The sequence below is a fragment of the Montipora foliosa genome, chromosome 13 (assembly GCF_036669935.1).
Source record: "Montipora foliosa isolate CH-2021 chromosome 13, ASM3666993v2, whole genome shotgun sequence".
Classification (NCBI taxonomy): domain Eukaryota; kingdom Metazoa; phylum Cnidaria; class Anthozoa; order Scleractinia; family Acroporidae; genus Montipora; species Montipora foliosa.
In genome coordinates this window covers 25,739,753-25,761,855 of record NC_090881.1, presented here as the reverse complement: position 1 = coordinate 25,761,855, position 22,103 = coordinate 25,739,753, and the positions used below count along the sequence as shown (strand labels likewise).

At 37.4% G+C, this 22,103-nt stretch overlaps 2 protein-coding genes across 2 annotated transcripts in view; both read left to right on the top strand.

Annotated features, from left to right (window-relative positions):
• LOC137983094 (nicastrin-like) overlaps positions 1–13,503 on the top strand; it is a 26,242-nt gene extending 12,739 nt beyond the window's left edge. Inside the window, exons 11-21 of the mRNA XM_068830279.1 lie at positions 755–805; positions 2,423–2,506; positions 3,143–3,277; positions 4,425–4,594; positions 5,261–5,354; positions 6,043–6,150; positions 7,144–7,237; positions 8,074–8,207; positions 10,391–10,539; positions 10,918–10,972; positions 12,181–13,503. Of these exons, the coding sequence (XP_068686380.1) occupies positions 755–805; positions 2,423–2,506; positions 3,143–3,277; positions 4,425–4,594; positions 5,261–5,354; positions 6,043–6,150; positions 7,144–7,237; positions 8,074–8,207; positions 10,391–10,539; positions 10,918–10,972; positions 12,181–12,306 (1,200 nt within the window). The 3' untranslated portion in view covers positions 12,307–13,503. The remainder of the gene's footprint in view (positions 1–754; positions 806–2,422; positions 2,507–3,142; positions 3,278–4,424; positions 4,595–5,260; positions 5,355–6,042; positions 6,151–7,143; positions 7,238–8,073; positions 8,208–10,390; positions 10,540–10,917; positions 10,973–12,180) is intronic.
• Positions 13,504–13,664: 161 nt separating this feature from the next.
• Positions 13,665–16,770, top strand: LOC137982230 (transmembrane protein 218-like). The gene is made up of 3 exons (XM_068829302.1): positions 13,665–13,867; positions 13,973–14,081; positions 14,827–16,770. Exons 1-3 carry the CDS (start codon positions 13,761–13,763, stop codon positions 14,974–14,976), a joined length of 366 nt encoding a protein of 121 aa, XP_068685403.1. The 5' UTR covers positions 13,665–13,760; the 3' UTR covers positions 14,977–16,770.
• Positions 16,771–22,103: the final 5,333 nt, after the last annotated feature.

Below are 22,103 nucleotides of genomic sequence, written 5' to 3'. Positions count from 1 at the left end.
GCCTGCTGTGATGAAACACTTTACTCTGAAGATGACTTCCACTCAGGTTGTCGAAATGTCAGTCAATGTCATCTCAAACAGTCCTTCTCAGGACTACACTCACCCGGACGATCGTACTTTACTTAATGATGAAACAAGGTAAACACAAGTGCTGCTGTGGATATTTCTTCGTTGTTTTGCTGTTTTCTTTTCAAAATTAGTGGTGTTCAGCGGTTTCAGTTTGAACCAACTTATCTTCCTAATGAAGAGCCGACCAAATCGAAAGAAAATGAGGGAGATGTAGAGTTGTCTAAAAATTTTTAATGCCAGAGTTGGAACACCGAATGGTGTCTTTGTGGTGGAAACTGTGCAGCCATGTCCATGGCAGATGTTTCTTCACAGACTCAATATTCATGACAAACATCAGTCAAAACACTGCTTCTATATGGGGCACTCTCGCATTTCATCCCCATGTCATATGTCATAAGCTGCCAAAATGACTGCTGACTCCTCCATTCTGAGCCACAACGCTGATGGCCCAAAATCAGAATGGAACATTTTTTTAGGTGAAAAAACGATGGGTATGCCAGAAAAAGTTGGAAACATTATTTTGCATGGTCTAAAATGTAAATAGAAAGTGCAAGCTTATTTTTTTGCCTTCAGTTCCCCTTTTAAAGATGCTTTTTGTAGTATCCTATCCACAAATGTATTTATAATGACTGGAAATACATGTCATTGACTTGCCTGTAAACTTCATGCATTTGTATCTTCTCAGGGATCCATTCCAGTTCCCAAAAACCCCATTGTGTTTGTGTTTTTCCAAGGGGTGAGTTTATTTTGTTTAAGTCAAGTTGACCTACTGGATATGGTACCTGCTGTTCAAGGCATAATTATGTTTAATTCGTACATGTATATAATTGATTGTAGTATAATTATGAAAAAGTGATATTACATTATTTGAATTTAGTAAACCTCCTTTGTTAAAAAGGATGAACATGAATTTTAAAAAAGGAAGAAATTTATTGGCCTGTTTTTCTTTGCTAAAACATTTGGATCTAAAATTTAATAATAATTAAAGTCACAGTTACAGGTTAAATTATTATTCAATGAAAAGGAACAATGTAATCTTAACTGTAACATTTTTAACAGTCAGAGGACAACAATGACAACAAGGACTTTGCCCATTTATCCCTGTTTTGGCCTCCAATGATGAGTAAAATCATCTGGCGTTAGACATAATGAAACTTATCGCCAATAGATGAGCTTGGTAACTGTTGCCATGAGAGGTTGGTGGGAGCCCCAAGAAAAATACAAAGCACAGTAGCGAGGATTCCATGGCAACTCTGTGAGCAGGAGACTACCCTGCAAGTGGCCACCAACCAGCACCATCGCACTGAAGGAACTTCAGTGGAGTCATACTTGCCTAACCCGATACTTGTGTACCTTGGTCCAACTCCTATGAGGGTGGCAAGGGCTCAGGGCACTAAATTTACAAAATACATGTAGATATCCAAAGCAGTAATCCTCAAAGACCAGCAAAGCAAGCAAATGCAAATATGGCGACTAAAGCTCACAGGCAACCACATGGCAAGGCAAGCCCCTGCAGTCATGAACATTTATCGAGAAGACTGCTAAATTACATTTAGCCACCTGTAAAATGTATAAGGGTAACTCTCAGGACTTAAAGGATTGATTTAAAGTGCCAGTGTTAGTTCTTTCATCAAGTTTGGGTTTTCATTAATCCAAATCTGAGGCACATTTTTAGCCACGCATTTTAGCTGCCTGAGGCAGTGTGGCCCAGTTGTTAGGGTGCTTGCCTTGAGACCCCGAGATCCTGGGTTTAAGACCTGCTCTGGCCACTCATTGAATTTGATTTTGGTAGGGCCTCGTTCAACTTCCGAGCTGCACTTGTAAAGAGCCAATTGGTTTGCCTCCTCCAGTCAGGACTCTTAACAGTTGTTGTTGTTGTTGTTGTTCTGTTCCATCGTTTTGTTGTGTTTCACTGGCCCTGAAAAGCCTCTATGGGAAGCAGTCAATTCAGTATGTATATTCTAGGACTACAGTATTATGCAGAAGGAAATTATCTGTTTCCTTAGATCCTGTTTTGTGTTCTGAATGAACAGAGTAGCATTCTGTTTACCCTACCATTGGTGGTAGTCAAGAACGGAGAAAATTTTTGGCTTTCGAGTCATAGGCACAAAACATTAAGTAAACAAAATATCTTGAATAGGTTTTCCAAAACAACATGTACATGTTGTGTGGCTCATGTACTGAGGCAACCTACATTTAAGAACTTATGTGCAGAAGAGAAAATTAATATAATTATTTTTAATTATGTGCAGCCACATTGTAGGTACATCTGTCTGCTTAATTACCTTTTCAAAGCTTGAATTAAATCTCTGCTATGTAATAAATATTATAGATACATCTTGTTTATGTGTAGGAAAGCTGGGATTATATTGGTTCATCTAGAATGGTTTATGACATGGAACGCAATGACTTTCCTGCCAACGATCAAACGTGGAAGGTAAAGATTTTACATATTGATATGCAAAGCAATAATTATTACTCCCTTACCCATTCATTATGTCGCTAGTAGAGAAAGGAGTCTTTGACTCGACTGATGAAGACATTGTGATAAGATCAAAAATTAATATGTCTGTTTAAAGTATGACTAATCTGAGTCAGTAATTTTTTGTGGATCAGGGTATGCTTCCAGGGCAGAGAACAATCTTTTCGATAGAACACAGGGGTCCTTCCATGTAAAGTTATATTGAATGTCACAGCACCTTTCAAGTTTTCTTGTCCCTAGACTGCAAGCAGTCTCTCTTTTGCTCTAAAATAATTATTGTTTAAAGGGACACTTCAAAATGGCTGAAACTGCTGGTTGCAACACCTGTGGTATTTGCGACCCGCAGCTTCAGTCACCGAAACTTCAACGTACAACTGTATTCGTTCGTTTTATTGATTCCAGAGCAAAAGAGAGACTGATCGCAGTCTATCTTGTCCAAAGACGTAATCATTCTACAAGTTTAAATGTTTCAATGGTTACCTTTGCTCACTTTGAAAAGGATGTCTATTAACTGATTACTTTTGAGATGGTTGAATAGCAAACAAGCATTACACACTTTTGTCCCTTTAAGATTTTTTCTGTCAAACTTAGGTTGGAAATGGAAGCACCTTCAAAATGAAGACTTCAAATATTAAGTACTTCATAGAGCTCAACCAATTGGGGCTCTTGGATGATGAAGGATCCTTGTGGGCCCATTCAGATCCCATCTCTACCACTAAGCACCAGGTGCTGTGAGGTCTTGTTTATTATATCTCAACAGTAATGAAATCAGTTCAATGTTACCTCTTAAGTTTTATTAATAAGTATACCAGTACATCTATCACAGGAAGATAACCTTCATAAAGAAAACTTGCTATCCAAATGCACACAATAGTTTAGGACTTTGCCACCCATAGAAATGGAACATCACATCTTAAAGCATGCACTACAATGCTACAACTGGAAATAATGTTACATGTAAATTTTTGATTTATTTGGTGTTCAACAGTCCTTTCTTAAAGAATAGACCATTTTACAGTTGTGGCTATAAGTTACCTGGCCTAAGAATGGAAGCGAGGCTGCTGGTAACCCTGCTTTGATACAAACCTTTGTGCTTTTCTAATGTTAATGTAGACTAATTAGAATTACAACAACACACTTCAAATGATGATAAAAGCACTGAGGTCTGTATCAATACAAGGGTCACTGGCAGCCTCGCAGCCATTCATAGGCTAGGTCACTGAGCAAACAACTGTAAAATGGCCTATTATCAGTTTTTAGATAATTTATTCAACACATTACAATGTATTTTGGCATATTATGGACTATCCACGGCCGTTAATTGGGTGAAATGCTTCAGAGTTTATGCATGTTTTTTTCGCCCTGTGGATCAGATGATTATTGGTAGGCATCACCAGGTTGGGGCTTGTGACAAATCCTTTTAGTCAACTACACTGTAAAACCCTAAGAAAGTGAACTGTATTAATGCTACATATTATTATATTGAGACACCCAATTTACTATCCAAAATTAATTTATATCTTACATAACTTTTTGTAACAATTCACTGTCAATCTTTTCGCCTGTTTAGTTTGTTTAGTTTATTAAGCTACTTATTATCAATCAACTGTGTAACTATATTTATCTCTGGATGCTAATGATTGTATTTTATTTATAGTTTATTCCTGTCGTTTTTCATAGTCTGTTATTTGAAGCTTACAAATTGGTTTATTTTCTTCTTTTTCCCTTTTTTTCCCTGCATAACTCACCTCGACTAGCTTACGCTATACGCGAGTTGTACATGTCCTTCTTTTAATTGTTAAATATTAATAAAGTTTTATTGTTGTTGTTTTGTTTGCTACAGTAACTGTATATTTTTATTATCGTTTTGAAGGTTGAAAAAATCATCACAACACTTAACATGACAGCAAAAAAATACAAATTGAATGTCAAGAAGCCTGCAAGGCAACCACTTCCACCAGCTTCGTTTCAGAGATTTTTAAGATATAACAGAACAATCCCGGGGATTGTTCTCACAGATCATAGCAGGGAATATACAAACAAGTAAGTAACATTGTTTTATATAGTTCAACAGTAATACTGGTAATTATTGTTTTTAATGTCCAGGCGTCTTCATGGAATTGATCCTCCGGGTGAAAGTAGATATGAGAAGGACTGTTGAAGGCTACTTGAGCCTGGCAAAAGGCACAAATAAGAAATTATCCTTTGATGTAAACTACACTCACCTGAATGACTAAAATTACTTTTCCATCAAGGGAAATGTCATCCCTGGGTTCAACTATGTAAGAATGCACAATTAAACTGGAAGTTTGTGTTTGATGATAAATTTTTATTCCTCACACAACTCTGGGAGCTTTTGTCAAGCTGGCCACCGCCAACTGACTATTTTATTTCACAACCAAACACAACCTAGCATGGTATACAATACAAAATGAGTACAAACTCAATGAAGAATATCCAAATTAGTCAAGGCTTGGGTGGGAACTGACACTCTGAAATTTAGTCAGACAGAAAAAAAGCAACTGATTAAAGCACTGAACACGTGGCTTAAGGTCCCTCGGGCCAGACCCCAGAGGCATGTGAGAAAACATTTTCCACTTCATCCGTTCCTCAGTCAGTGGAAAATACAACTTTTTTTCTAATAATAATAATACTTATTATTATTTTTAAATTACTCAGCTTAGAGATGTAAAATGAATGTTTTTGCAGATTCTATAACAGCCGATTTGATGATCTATACCAAGTGGGAGGAAATTTTCCTAAAGAGAATGATACAGTTTACCTCATAACAAATTTTACAAAGGTAGTACCTTGAATACTAGAGCTTTAGATGATTTTACAGTACCAGGTTTTATCTGATGTTTATAAAATAATTATAATATGTACACAGGCACACAATGTAGATAAAACTGAATACTATATGCATGTACCCTGAATCACACTCATGCCTCCCAGTGCAATGGTTAGTTACTGTAGTAAAATTAATGGTTCAAAGATTTTTTTTTCTTGAAAATAAATTAATACATTAATAAATCATTACCTTAAAAAGTCAGAAAATTGCATGATAGAGCTTTGACTTAGTTTTTTATTGAATGTTACATGTAATAACTTTCACTTGGTCACAAAATTTCACAAAGTAAATATTTAGATGTACCGGTAACTATTGAAATTATCATTTAAGAGCTGGGTTTTTTGATCAAGTATGAAAAATGATATTGAGGTCATCCATCTGTCTTTTGGATTGCTTCCTTGTTCATTGTTTCATTCCTTCATCCATCCATGTATCCATTCCTCTGTTCATTCTTCTTTGCTTAGTTTTGTCCCATCCGTCCATCTTTCCTTTCTTCTCGCTTTCTTTTCGCTACAGGCTTTACAATTTAAGTGAGCACTGTACAGACCAAAAGGCCAGTTTCACCACACTAGGAACTACCGTACATCCCCTCTGCTTTTTTTTCGCAGTTACATGCTCTGCTATATTTTTCTTCTGACAGAAACTTGCCAAGGTTGCAGTGACTGTAGCTACCGCACTATACAAGCTAGCTAATGATGATCAGGCCCCAAAATATGATATTAAAGTTGACAATGATACTGAGGCAGTTGTGAGTATTAATGTGCAATTTAATGTTTATTAACCCATTGACCCCTGGGGATGATACTTACTCGTCAACTTGAGGTATCCTAGGGCGACTGAGGGGTCAGTGGGTTAACCAGTCAAAACCACATGTGCAGTGTATGTCCCCTCCCTTAAAGATTACTGACAAAAAATGTCTGAAAATGCCTTGTAGGTGGATTTGGTCATTCCCTGTATTCATCTTACACTGTCAGTTATTTACTAGAGAGTTTACAGTATGTTCTTTATACTGGTCCAAATGTGGCTGCTTTTTGGCAGAATAAGGAAAATACCAGTAAAAGTCACTCACAATGGTTTGGCCAGCTGCCCGCTAGTTCATTTTACTACAAAAATCACCGAACTGTGGAATGGGCTCAAATTTTTATGTCATCACCGCACCCACTTTTTGTTGCTGCCCCGCCCATTTTCGTTGAAGAATTACATTTGTAAGTTGGTATGTGAGCCAGATAGTAATGTGCACCATCTGGGTCACAAACGAACTTAATTCTTTGACAAAAATGGGCGGAGCAGCAACAAAGAGTAGGTGTGGTGACGATATAACAATTTGAACCCATTCCACAGTTTGGTGATTTCTTAGTGTGAAATCAATGAGAGTACCTGCTATTGTGGATGAAAAACAATTAAGTCAATGTGATAGATGCCTATCTGAAGATCTCCAACAGTAGTGTCTGACTTGTGAAGTGAATTTTCAGTATAATAGAATGCTTATTAGACTAGCATTTGTCACTGTTGTCAGTAATAATGATTACTATTATTTTTATTGCCGGTGAACATTACAGTAATAATAACACCCATTTTTCCTGTTTAAGGCGTGTAATGTGTCTCAAGAAGCCATGCTCTTTGCACCGGGTAACCAAACTGTGGTATTGATGTTGATGCAACGGTGGTGGGTTTTTGTACCGGTAACCAAGTAATAAGAAGAATAAGTTATTACTATTAATGTGTTTTCATTTTCTATTAGATTGGACATCTGGCGTACTGCTTTTTTATCCGCTCCAACTGTCCTCTTTATAGGGAAGTGTTTACAAAAGAAACTTGGAAGAGTCTAAAAACTTGTAAGTTTTAACTTTTTTTCCATAAAATATTCTTTAGGTCTCCAGCAGAACAAATAACCAGAACTGTATCATGTGATTTTGTTGAACTGAAGAAAGTACTAAAATGAAAGAAAGTGGCCTTAAAAGGATCAAAGTTAATTTAGTCCAAGGGTTTTCAAGAAAGTTTACATTTGAAGTCCAAGAACCAAGAACTACAAAAGACATGCCCTCTAAATAGTTACATGTAAATGTATGTTAAATGCAATTAAAGGGAAGTGATGACAAAGAAGGCTTGATGGGTCACAAGTAGAGAGTGGATGGCTTGGAGATGCATGCACTGTGCGTGCACCCTTTCCCTTTCCAATAACATTATTTGAAAGGGGAAGGGGGGCATTATTACTTCTTTCCAGTGATACTTTAGTGTTATAGGTTCCTTCTTTCTAATGAAGGTTCTCATGAATAGGTGGACATTATTAAATATGGGAACCCTTGCATGTGCCTCGCTCTGTTGTGCGACCCCCACCACAGCCTGTTTCTCTGTTGTGGTGAAAGTGATTAAATAAATAAATAAATAAATGTAGATATCACAGGCAGCTAACCTCCTCTTTGCTTATTGTTTGTGAACTCATTCACTCCTCAGACTGACCAGGACTGCTACAGTTGACGATTAAAATTGCCTGGTGTTAGACAGAGTAAAATCTGTTAAAGTCTCACTCCCAGGGGTCAATGGGTCAATGAATCACACACGATTTTAAAGCCTTGATATCCCTCTGGACTCAGAGCCTTTCATTTATTTTCAGTCCACAGCTTGTCCATGAATCAAAACTAATTATGATAATAACTTGCTAACTTTGCAGATGAAAAGTCATTTCCACGTTATGTCAGTGTGAATAAAGTATTTAACACATTTACTACAACAATCCATTCCCTTCTGCTTTACTTCACTGGCTACCGCTGGCATCCAAAAAGTGAAGAGTGTTCTGATTCTGAGGTGTGTAGTGTTACCATGTTGTCCATTTTTCCCAGCTTTTAGCCTTTTCCTCGCTGAAGCTGCCCTGTTAAAGTGGGGGCTGGACATTTTGTTAACCAGCGAGTCATGCAAGCCATGCAAATTTCACATTGTAAGTCTAAGCACCCATTTTAGATAGTGATGATAAACAGTTTTTAAGTTTAAGCATCCATTTTAAAACGGTTAGCATGTTGACTCGCATGGCATGCACGTTGGCTTGCACGACTTGCAGCCATGACTTGCATGAGTTGCATGGCTTGCTGGCTTGCACATTGTTCTCACTAGTTAAAGTGCCTATCACTTCAACAAACTTTTTCAATAATTATTAATTTATTGTCTGAAATTGTCCTCAAATATATATTTGTGTAGTTTTTGGAACCTTTTCATTGAAATTTCCCCTTTTTATTGGCTTTGAAAGATGGAAAAAATGGTCATACTTTGATCAATCACTGACAGAAGCTCATGACCTGGTTCAGAGCTGGGGATTTTTAGTATTTGGATGTAACATATCATCATCAATCATCTGTCCAATTTTGATCCGGGTTTATCCCGGCCCGTAAATAGGGGTGGCTGGATTTACCCCACTTTGTCAGCAATCTTTCTAACTCCACTCTCCATCTCACTCAATTCATGGCATCCTTTTTCTCCAAACGAACGCTCTTGCTCTCCTTCTCCGCTTGCGTCTTCCACGTATTCTTTAGTTCGTGCATTTTCCCATGCGTGCAACTTCGATCTTATTTTTGTCCACATTTGGGGATAAAATTGGGGTCCTAAAATCCCCAGCTTTCTTCCAAGGAAAAGAGTTTCATATGCTTCTGTAACCGAGCAGTTAAGGGGAATGGATTCAATTCTGGGTTGGCGTCACAAATTTATTTGCATCACTGTTTTCAAGAACTATTTGTGACAGCCCAGTGGCGAACCCATTCCTCTTTGCTGCTCAGTTTTGGATCGAAGTTGTACCACTTTTCCTGTCTTTCAAAGCCAATAATAGACTCAAATTTCAACGAAACGGTTCTGAAAACAACATGATGTATTTGGGACGATTTTGGAGAAGTTTTGAGAGGACCTACACTGTAGATAATGTTAATCCTTTCCGTCTGGCGCTAGACGGAGTAAAATCTACAAGTGTCACTCTTGCGAATGAAAGGTTTACCCTTTTGATCTTATCATAATTTTATCATTAGCGCCATTGTTTCTTGTGTTAGCATTGTATGAGAAAAGCATACTGCACTGTTTTGCTTTTAAGGACGGTGCCTACTAATTCAAAGATATTTTTGCCCCGGTTTATGATTGTGCAGCAAATGTAGATCTTAACAATTGTTATTGAAATCCAAAAAGAAAATTGGGGGTAACCGTGCATTTTTCAAAGATAATATTTGTAAAAAGCTTTAAAATACAAAGCAATGAATGGCAGTCTTTCTCAAATTGAAGCTTAAGTATCTCTCAAAAATGCATGATTACCCCCAATTTTCTTTTTGGATACCAAGAGTAGTTACTAAGATCTACTTTCTCTTGATAGTTTTAAACCACGCAAAAATATCACTGTATTGACAAGCATCATCGATAGGAAACCTGAGTATCTCGAGATGCGCAGAACGTATGCGCAATGACAATAGTAGGCACCTTCCTTAAGCATGATAATTTTGAGACATTTTCAAGAAGGCTCAACAATGCAAATCAGAGTCCCTTGGTTTTTATAGTTTGAGATGGATAGTTTATGGTGCTAAACTCCACAGCTTTTTAGTTAGTTTAAAAATTAAAATTTTTCTCTTTTGAGATGGAAATGCTCAACTGATAGACTTTTATTTTGAATTTCATTACTGCCTGTTGCCTTTAAACTGACTGATTTTACTGCCCAAGCATTACAAACTGATGACATTTCCAGGTCATGTACATCAGAAAGTGGGAAATTAAAACTTCTCCATTGATCCCAAGCAATGCCTTGGTTAACACATTGGTCTTGTGTCATCCAATATGTCAGTGACATCATGGTTACATGCCAGCTGCTGCATTGACTAATGCGTTGTTTGGATCAAATTGACTACTTGACTATGCTCTCATATGCATCCCACTAGAAACGCTGAGAATTGCATGTAAATCCAATTTTTTTTAAATTATATATTAATATGATTACTTAGTTTGATGTAATTGTTCTCAAATAACAGGGTGTTGTTAAAGCTGATATGCAAGGAAAGGATTCAGGGAGTGATGGTATCTGTGTGAGTGGGTCAGTCTTTTACTCACCGGCTGTCTCCCCTGCATTCGTGTTACAAAAGTATGATTCAACTGAGTACTCAACTTGGGCCGAAAGCGTGTAAGTAAAGTAATGAAAACTATGCTTTTGATTGAGAGGCTTCTCACAGTTAATCTGAATAAAAATTTAATATCTGTTTAAGTTGTAAGAAACTGCAGTGTCATTTACATTACATGTTTTCTCCGAATAATTTTAGGTATCCACTTTGAGTTTTTCACTCTTCATTGAGGAAACAGAATTACATTTAAATTACAGGATATAAACAATATTATTTTATGATCACTGACTGTAGTTTGGAATATGGGTTTCTAAAGTTTGATCAATTGCAGATGCTATAGTTGGAGAAAAAGAAGGTGATGTCTGACAAGTGTACAGTCACTGTGCTAATTTTTATTATTGTTTTTTTTCTTTAAACTATCTTTCACCCTCTTCTTTCAGATGGGGCAATGATCTGACTGTACGGCTTTTTCTTATCGCCAGCCCTCAGTTGGAAGTATGTATTATATGATTTTGAACCTTAATAAATTTTGGAACATCTCTTATTATATGGCAAGCAATTCTCAGGTTAAATCGCTCAAAGAAACAATGCCATACACTATATAATAAACAACTTACTAACCTCACTTACTCGGGTCTGTACTGGGGAATATTGGCCCTTGGTCATTTTTGTAAGGACCAAGCACACTGCCACAACCTCAGGCCAATATTCTCCAGTACGGCCTCGTGCTTGTTAGCAAGAGGTCAATCTTATCTTTAACCACCGGTATGTCTCATTGTCAACCTGGTCTCAGTGTGAACCTTAACTTATGTTTCGGCATCAACAAAATTTATGACCCACAAAACAGTTGTGAAAGCTTGAACTTGTAGTCAAGCTACAGTGTACAGTACACTACTCCAGTCCAAAGATAGTCTAACAATAACCCATTATGAGAAACAAAAACCTCATGAACATGTACAATTGGTAAAATACCATACACTTTCCCCAAATTTTTTTTTTTTTTCACTAGCACAAACCTTTATTTGTGGTGGACAATATAAGAAATATCTTATACTGGTATTTGAAGTGTGAATATGAATATTATTGTTTTAAGAGAAAGGGCAAGACGATAATTATTGTTATTATTCATTCAAAATATTTCCCTGTTTCTGATTGGTTAAAACCACACGCATAATTCACCATAACCAGCTGCCGTTCACCACATTTGGAAAGAAACTTCGTCATATTGAATCAATGACGTCAAAAGTGCAGCCCGCTGCAGATTATTGAACCGATGACGTCAAAATGATGTCAAAAGTGCAGCCCGCTGCAAATTATTGAACCGTTGACCGAAAAAAGCTGGAGACGAGATTGTGTTGTTTTTGTTGAGCAGAAAAATGGCTGCGGGTAGGTTTAGAAGTTTGAGCGAAGAAAATATTTTGAACGAATAATAAAGCAATTATTGAATTCGGCTTTCATAGAATCTGAAAAATTCTGCAGATCTCGGAGGATGTTATCCACCTATGCCTTCGGCCTTGGTGGATAACACCCTCCTCGACCTGCAGAATTCTTCATATCCTACTCAGCCTCATTCAATAATTGCTAATTATCTTATGGCCAGTGAACCATTGTCCATTATTTTATTAATTTATTTATTTATTGATATTTTGGGTTGTTTATAGATAGCTGTTAATTGTTACTGTCATAACTTTTTTCTGTTTCAGGGTGTCACGCTGGCTGCAGGATTAATCATAACTTTCCTCTCATTTGGACTTGTATTCTTCATAAACAAGAAGGCTGACCAGCTTTTTACTCCATCACACACACTTTCAGAAGATGTTGATACCTAACTCATTAATACGTTTTTCAGCACAGAGATAACTGATTTAAACTTCTCATGTACAATTGACATATAAGAGTTTCAATCAAGATCACGATAGGGTTCCCTTGGTGGAAATTAATCATCATTTTGAGGTGGCTCTTGTGTAACAAAATTCTACTTTCTTGGTTGCAATATCGATGTACTCTTCACAAAGGTGACATCCAGCAGACTTGCAGCACACCTGTTCACCTCCATAAATCCTAAGAAGAGATCAAGACTTGTTACGTTGATGCTTTATAAGTACCGGTAATGTTTGTCAACATACAGCTGTAATGGACAAGCAACACGGGATCCCCCCCTGTCAGGGGTAGGGCCTCTACATACTCATTGGCAAATCTGATACTGCAACATAAGGACCATGACAGAGACCCCGCCCATAGAACATAACTTTTAATTCTGTTTAAAATAGCCTATGCTGGATCTTCTATATGTTAGTGAACCTTTTGAAAATTATTGATTGTTTTGTTCTACTTTTGCTATTTAATAATGATAGGCTCTTCAACCTTTTTTGCAAAGTCTTTTCATTGAATTAATTGTATTATTTTTATTCCCATAGTATTGAATGTAAGCCATTTGTTTGGATTTCAGAATGCCCGTTCACTTTCGTTTTCTCATAGGTTTTCAAGTTTCAAAAATGAAGCTTGTTAACTGCATATGTTATTCATATGCTTATAGGTTAACGGGTATTTAGTTGGGCATTTCCAACTTCTTCCATTTGGTTTGAACTGACTTAATAGAATAGACTTGGTTTATTCACTCTTCTTACATCTACACAGGCTCACTTTTTTAGCCAGCCGATCAGAGCTAGGTCAACAGTTAAGCATTAATTTATAAAATTTTTGGCCTTGAAATGTTTTAATATTATTGACCAGTCGTGAACATAGGTTGCTGTAATATCTACGTATTAACGAAACGAAGCAAGGGCACACAGGTTAGGGTAGCAACAGAGACAACAATTTGAAACTCCACACTGATATATGCTGGCATATGCAAGGATTGCATTATTTAAGGGCTCACAGAGCTTTTCTCTGTTTTGTCACCCTTTGAAACTTAAATAAATTATACTAAATGTCGATAAGCTCCGATGAATTTTTTTGTAAAGTTGTTAGACACTATTTCATTGTGAAAAAAAGGTAAAGAATAAAATACAACTGCTTTTTCTTTCTCTCGTCTAATTCATTACCCCCTATCCCCAACCCCTCCCCCCACCCCGTCTTCTTGCATGCAACCTCGTTCCCAGGGTCTCTCTTCTCTGCCTCCATTGAGAGATACCCTGGGAACGAGAGGTTGCCACTGGTCAGTTGTGTCGTGTAGACACATAGTGATCATTACACGAGATCTCTTGTACAAATAATATGGCGTTCCTTCGTACTTTGTGAACAGTCGTACAGAAGGTGTGATCACTGATGGTATCTTTTCAGGATGGCTTTGGTAGCAGGAATGGGGGTTGGGGTCCTCTTAGTGCTTATATTCTGGACATTAGGTATTGTCGGGTGCGTGGCGCTGTCAAGAGCCGAAGGACCACTAAAGTAAGTCCAACGTTCCGTTTGCAACAAAAGTGGATTTTTATCTTTAGAATCACTTCATTTGCCTAAATTAAAAGCGTGGGTGCCACCTCAATCACTTTCTTTTAGAAATGGTGTTGTGGGAATATTTCTGCTACTTGTTGTCCTCACGCTGACTTTAATATTCTGGCCACGAAAAACAAAGGAGGAAGAGCTTGCAGGTGATTTGGTCAAAAAGGTATGTGAAAACTGATTAGGAGATCCAATTTTTTTATCGAAATCGTTGAGCAACCCGGGGAAGGAGGTTTAACGGTGGATCCCCTCTAATCCTACCCTCAACTGTCTGGAAAGCCAATGGGCCAGTTGCAGTTGTTTGCTTAGTGACCTAGCCCATGAATGAATGCGAGGCTGCCGGTGACCTTATATTGATACAGAACTCACTGCTTTTATCATGTAAATTGTGTTATTGTAATTATAATAGGCTAGTCTACTTTAGCATTTGAAAAGCACAAAGGATTGTATCAAAAGCAGGGTCACCGGCCGCCTTGCTTCCTTTCTTAAGCCAGGTAACTCAGCTGCAACTGTAAAATGGACTTAACTGATTAGAGTGTAATGTGAAGTGCTTGTTTTCTACCCAATATGAACCACATGAGTGTTTGCCCTACTAATGGAAATGGGCCCACACAAGGACATGCAGAGAAAAACTATGACCAGGGTGGTCAGAGTTTTTCTCTGTGCTTGTGTGGGAACATTTGCATTAGTAGGGCTAACACTCTCATGGTTCATATCAAGTAGGAACCTAGCACTTCACATTACACTCTAATCAGTTAAGTCTGTTGAAATGTAAGTGCTACATGGCCAACGCTTGCAAAAACATAACCCTTCCTTGCAACTGTAAAATAGTCTATTCCAGGAAGTATTTGTGTGTGTGTGCAGATATTTAATTGTTTTAACTTTCTCACTCTTTATTTCTTCATGCACAGATTGAGGTTGATGAACTAATCATACCAAGAACATTTTTGTTTGTATTTCTCTGTATCTTTGCTCTGGTTGCTTTTGTTTTCCTTGTACTTCATTGGATGGAGCCCATCTATTCTCCAGCACTTACTTCCCGGAAAACGTATACTTTTTAGGGAAGCCAAGTGTCTGCACAGCCACAAACATCAATCCAAGCTAGGGTGTGTGGATATCAGACTGCAGGCTTGATCACACAGTTGCTCAGAATCATCTGCTTAATCGTTTCTAGAGATAAATATGGTCATCACTTTGTATGTGATCACATGAAAACCATGAACATCAGACCTGGAATTGTGTTCAGTTTCAGTTCAGTTTCAGTTCAGTTTCAGTTTTTATTATGTATTTTGCATAAAATAATCACAAAGCTATGCAATGCTCGCAGTTAGCAATAGCTAGTTGAGGTGAGCATTGCTTACAAATATATTCCAGATAAAATGGTTACAAATACATAACTACACATTCACATAAAAATAAATAAATAAGTAAATACATAAATTAAAATAAAATAGTTTTAGAATACAGTTAGTGCAATGGAGAACAGCTTAAAACTTGTACAGTATAACATAAATAAACATGAAAAAAGTAATTTAAATGGAATAAATAATTTTTTAACTACATGACATACTAAACTAAGGAGTCAAAATTTGCCAATATTATCGAAACATCAATGTAATCATCATATTTTAGCAGTCTTTGGAAGAGGATATCATCAACATTATTTTTGAAGTTAGATTTTGACATCTGGCGGACTTCACATATATCAATATATGTGCAGCTCAGATCTGAAGAGCCTGGGAACATGTGCAAAAAGTACAGACTCAAGAACACTCAATATCAATGTTTCAATTAAATGCTATTTTCATGGCTCGTGTTGTTAACCCATGACCCCCAGAAAGAGCTTTGTACTCATTTAGAAATAGTCCCAAGAGACCTTATGGGTGCTTACCATTTAGCCAAATAATCCGGATGGAATAATCGTTGCATAAAGGTAAGCGATTTTCCGAATTTAATGACGAACCGGATGAGAATGGTGCTTACCATGCATTTACCACACAGCATTCCATCCCGCATATTTTACTCGATCTTTTGAGAAAGGGCCTGGAAACGAAAGGATTCTCACAAATGGTAAGATCATTTCGCGAATTCTGTTCCGAACGGAAAAAGAGGACTATCTCTGGAGGTTGTCCACAATTTCCGAAAAGATTTTCCGGAAAATTGCCTTTCCATTTGACGTCAAACCGAAATTTCCGGATTTTTTGGCTAAATGGTAAGCACCTATATATCGATTCTGCTTTGTCCAGTGTTGACAGCAGAAAGATTTGGGGGTCTGACAAAATACACCTAATAGACTGCAGAGCATTATTAGGTATTGTGTAAATACCAAATTGTATAGAAGTGAGAACTTCAGTGTATTTGTATCATAGTCATAACATTAATTTCAATCTAAGTTTCTTAGTATAGGAAATCTTATGAACGCGAGTGCATTTCATGATTTGTTGAGCACGAGTGATATTCTGAACGTTCTCCAAATTGGGAGTGCAATTTGAGAACTTTCAAAACATCACAAGTGACCATAGATCACGAAATACACAACAAAATGCATACGATTTTTTGTTTATTACAAACTCAACAAAATCACTCCATCTCTTTGTTTCTATAGCAACCATATTACACTCTATTACCTACTTATGCCTTCATTATTGGCCGATCAGAAATGTGATATTTTGTTAAGTATATAATAAGTTCGGTTATATACGTACTACAATATACAGTCTACAATGTACATTGAATTCAAATCTTAGGTAGGAATTTTCTTAAACGATTACTTAGAGCTAATGATAATAGGAAACAATTTAATACCGGTACTTTGTGATAACACAAGAACAATAAATGTGTGGTTAAGTGAATGATACTTGCTGTTTCCTTTGATGTATTTCTGTAGCACAAGCTACTGTTCCAAATTGAATCTTTTTCACTTGAAATTTGGAAGAATTCCACATTTTTTTATCCCTTACTTGATCAGAGACCTTCCTTAAACCCTGCTGATGTATGCCTTTATGGTAAAAAATTATAAAACTTGTTCACATCCAACATTTTTGGTCATTCAGTTGTAAAGAGCAAGACTAGTCTTCTCTATGGAAGTGGCCTGCTTGAATTATGGCCTCATCCCTACATCTTCCAAACATAACCTGGCAGGGTGATGCACAGGTCCCCCAAGCTCACAATGCGATTTTGCAATGGATAACTATTATGTAATAATAGAGCTTAATAGTGAAAAGAGTTAACAATTAAGTTAAGGTGAAAAAAAAAAGATGTCTTTTTCTTGCAATAAACTTTCCCTACGTCAAATATGTTGTTCACCTCTGTTTTGTGTTGATTCAAAAGTCATTTTAAGGCCTTTTTGTCGATATAGTGAAATTATCGAAAAAAAAAAGGCCTTAAAATGGCTTAGTAGGGTATAAACGAGTACTGATTTCACTATATCGACAATGGCTTATGAATCGACACAAAAGAGAAGTGAACAACATATTTCAGGTTGTGAATCGACAAAAAACAGAGGTAGTGAAAGTTTATTGCAAGAAATTCTCTTGTCACATGTAATAGTTATGCATTGCAAAAATTGCATTGTAAGCTTGGGGTGCCTGTGGGTGATGAAATAACCTGCAAGCAGTGACCAAGCCCCTATATTTTGACCGCACGCTACTTTCAACGGAAGAGCTCGCTTGCAGGCTAGATGATGGGAAAGACTTCCTCGCTCACTTTTTGGGTTTGGAAAAGACTGGCGATCAGTCTCTGCTTGATTGTTTTCCCTCTCTTTACGTGCACTGTCTGTGGAAAGCATACAAGGCCACACCTCCCTTTTACCCTCCAAGTTGCCAGTTTTCGTTTTATTGACTCCCACCCTCTTAGATGGCTCGCACCCTTGGTATCCACATCTTCCAAAGTAATCTACCGGTATTAGAGGTTAGTGTTTTTGCACTAGGGCCATCCTCTTTTCGTCGTCCGAAGGACCCAAATTTTTGCCATTTTCAAAAAAAATGTAATGACATAGTTAAGCCATTTTTATGTCGCATAGGGGTTTTGGTTGTTGATCCTTTTCACCATGTCTTAATTTTACAATGACAATCGCCATATTGATTTTGAGTTCACGTCTTGTTGTTTTCCAAGCTCCGCAGCAATAATGCTGGCGTGGCAGGCCTCCGATTCCGAGACTACTTGCGATTTTCTTTTAGGTTTTTTTTTTCAATCAGACCGACCGACCCAATATCAGGAAACGCATTCGACGCTAAATGAAAAAAAAAAGGGGATCACCTTGTAGGACAATCTAGTGTTACCGTGTTGCTAAAAGGTGAGGGAATTGAAATAATTGTACTGGCAACCTTCGCTAATAGGGCTTAAAATTATGTTAAAACGTAACTCGAATAAAATTCTGGTGCATCCCGAGAGAGGCATCCACTTCGGCAGCTAACATGCGATCAGGTGATTTTCTTTCTGCCGGTTCGCTTCGGCTAAAATGCTGTAAGGACATTTGTACCAAAAAACTACCATATTGCAATATATTATGTAGTGTCCATACACTATGTTGACGGAGTAAAGAAGCCAGTATTTCAATTATCGAAACAATGTTAGCCTGTGACCTCAGAGTTTTGGGGAGGGATTTTTTTTTAGCGAAATGCCTTCTTGTTTCTGCCTCACCCTTTGAATGCTCATTGATGGTCTATACGCAACTGGAATCAGGGGCACGGCCATGTCCTAGCTTGTCATCTTTCTTTCCCCCAGTGGGAACGGTGTTCTAAAAACAGACTAATTTGTGACTGCTGTGGAGCCCACGTTGGCCATAGGAACACTCTTACTTGTAAGAAATCCTTAATACACCCAGCCACTTCCTAAATCTACTGTAAATTGTCTCCAGAGCACCAAACATTTTAAAGATCATCATCATAAGATCAATTTAGTGCACCGAACTCTTGGGGTACATTTTAAAACTGTCACGCTGATGTTTACAAGAATGACTGGTTTGCTTTTTGGCTGAAATTAAATGAAAATAACGCAGTAGAACTAGCTATAAATAAAAAAGGACAACAAATTGTCTCCGGCCACGCTCGATCCGTGCAATTGTATTTAAAATTATTACAGAAAGTTTTGTTTTTAACAAATTAATTAAAAAAAGAAAGGTCCGTGCTCCCTAATTGACTGCAACAACCCACGTGGTTTTGACGGATGACAGGTGTCATTCATCCAACCAATGGGACTCTTCATTCTCCTTAAACCAATGAAATAAAAGAATTCGGAAGCGGGTGCAAAATTCGCGCCATTTTCACTCCGTTCAAGTTTTAAAATTTTCACTTTTGGGGTGTGAGCAGGCGGGTCAGTCATGTTTTCACGTCTTTGAATTTGACACAAAACCTCTTTTTGGCCAAAAAAAAAAACTCAACATGTGACTAAAAAAAGCTGCAGAGAATTCAAGACGAAGAGTTTCCATTGAAAACAATAATGCTGCTTCATGGTAAGTAATTCTCGCCCAAATGTTTGCAGTCGTTAGCGCTCGCCGAGTGCGTTGTTGCTGTAAATTGTAATTTATGCTAGTTGAGTCAAAATAAGTCTCAGTTTAATTTTTTTGGTATTTTTTCAATCAGGAGGAAGCCTTCTCACCACGGACAAGAACCCATGGTACAAAAAGGCGTTAAAAGTTACAAAAACATTAACAAGGCCAACTTTAGTGGTGAGAAGCAAGTAAAGGAACAGGAACTCTTCGCGTGGACAGTCGCGTTATTAAATGGCAAACGGAGAGTTTTCCAAATAATTTGGAGTTATCAAGCAAAGGTAAATTTCCTTTCAATTTAATTTAATTAACTCGGAGCATATCTTTAAGCTTCTGTAGCATTTTAAACCCGACCGTTAGGAAACGTCTTTGTTTTGTATCAGTGATCCATGAACATTTCTTCAACGTGTTGCCATTTAAAAAGGAACAAAATGTTTCGAAAAAGATTAACTTTAACTTTAATTTAGTGTTGTTAAAACTTTCTCAGTGAGCGTTTAGTTGATTTTCGAGAAATACCTTTTAAGAAAATTTTCGTTCGCTTTGAGCAACTCCTTTGTCAAAGTTTTCCCGCTTTTTTACCGTCAAGTAGTCGAAGGAAAATTTATGTACTCAAACTTTTACGTTTGAATCCTGGAACAAAATTATTCATGGATTCTTTACTTCTCCTAAAGCCGTAAGCTAGAGTTGGTTGTGTTTATATTTGCTGTTGAAGAATCATTATTTTCCTCGATCCAAAAGGTCAAAGTACAAATTGAAGGACGCTCATTTTTAACCCCAAAGATCTTATTAGTCAAGAGCTCGTTTATAATAGTTCGTGTTTTCTGAATTTGTTTAGAATAACCGACACAGTTTAAATTTTATCAAGGCGAACTAGTGTTTTAATAGTTTTTCGCGATGGACTTTGGTACTTGTGCATTCAGCTGTGACAGCGTTAATTAGGGAAAACAACGGCTTATTTTGCTAAAAAGATTGAGGATACATTGGCATTTCGACAGATAAATTTATTACTTGCTTATCTCCCTAATTTGGGACCGTGAAAGAAGCCTCAAACAATATATTGGTCGCTCAGGTCACCGACTTAAAACTATGATTCAAATTCTAACCAGTCTTTTACTGCTATTTTCAACGTCCGAACTATTCTTAGCTAGCTTTATTTGTCGCAAATGATTCAAAACGGCATTTTATTGCGGCATTCCTCTTAAGCATAATTTGTTCGGTTTTCTTTCATCTGGGGCCGATTCCCGGAAGGAGGAATAAATTATACCAGGCATAACAGTTATTCCAGGGATAAATCTGCTATTCTAACACAACAGAATTTATTCCGGGGATATAGCTATTCCTGGAATAAGGCACATTTATTCCTGGAATAGAGTTATTACACCTTTCAGGAGCCGCCCCCTGGTTTTTTTTTTTTTTTTTTACTTCAAGGGCAAGATTCTCAGTAAAATTTTTCATGTGTTAACTCAACTTTTTTTTGCCCCAGGAAAATAGAGCTATTTCATTTACCTCCTTGTGCATATCTATGTAACTTGTATGACCTGGTGCAACCTCTCTCCAAGCTCCGATGAACGATGACAGAAAATTCCGAGAGCCACCTCTCGTCGAAGACCTGTATGGTCTTGGTATCGTACTCATTTTACCTTTTTTTATTGATTGGGGATGGGATAGTTAAGGGGGGTAATTTGTAATTAATTAATCACTGAATGGACCTGAGGCTAGTTCTTCACATTGTTTTCGGCTCATTATTTATCAGGTTTGCTTTGGTTATCTGGCGGATTTTGACCCTTCCTAAATATTTAGTTAGGGAAACGGTTGATTTTTTTGTTTGCATTTTAAGCATCTTTAACTTGAACATTATTTCCGCTACAGTGTCGTACAATATCGTCTTCTGATGGCTCAGCCTAGTGGCAGAACTTTCTCTGCCACTAGGGCGAGCCAGCCTAAGTCCATTCAGATACCACATGCTTAAACGCTGTATACTGGTTCTTCAAGCCAATTGGTGAAACTCAGCAGTTTTTCCAATTGGTTTGAAAAGCTAAGTGTTGGGACGTAAATGGGTATAATAAATTTATGTACTGGCAGTTTAGTAGCACCTGCATTTCAAGTCAAAGGTGAGAGCTTAAATTCTTTTTATTGTTCTTCAGCGTTTAAGCAGAAATACAGAACTTGCTATTATAAGTAAATCAGAGAACTCAAACCCAGGATCTCTCTCGGTAAAGAAAGAGGCCTTGGAATGAACTTAATTATTTTATTTGATGTAAACTCAGCCATCTTTGAGCTAAGTTTACATGCTTGCTATTTGCTCATTACAATACTGATTTTTTTCACCGAGAGAAGGAATTTTTTTCCGCGAGTTCAAGTTGAACACATCATCGACTCGTCTTTTTTCTTCACGGATCGACGGACGGTTTTTGCGAAGTGCATCTTAAGACATTTTTTTCTTCATGGATCAACCGGCCTTTTGCGAAATGCATAACGTTTCGTCTTTTTTCACGGATCGCCGACGGACTTTTGTGTGCGAGATTCACATATAGTCGTCTTTTTCTTCATGGATTGACGGATGTATTTTATCTGGTGTTTTAGACTTATAGCTTTCTTCGATACCGTGACATTTTCATTCCGACGCTTTTCCCAGATTTGTGTGATGACTCATTCGCTACAGATACTTTATTTCTATCCGGTGTTGTAGGCTCATAGCTT

Coding starts and splice junctions, on each gene's coding strand:
- LOC137982230 (XM_068829302.1), top strand. CDS start 13,761: ATGGCTTTGGTAGCAGGAATGGGGGTTGGGGTCCTCTTAGTGCTTATA. Junction 13,868..13,972: donor AGAGCCGAAGGACCACTAAA/GTAAGTCCAACG, acceptor ACTTTCTTTTAG/AAATGGTGTTGTGGGAATAT. Junction 14,082..14,826: donor CAGGTGATTTGGTCAAAAAG/GTATGTGAAAAC, acceptor CTTCATGCACAG/ATTGAGGTTGATGAACTAAT.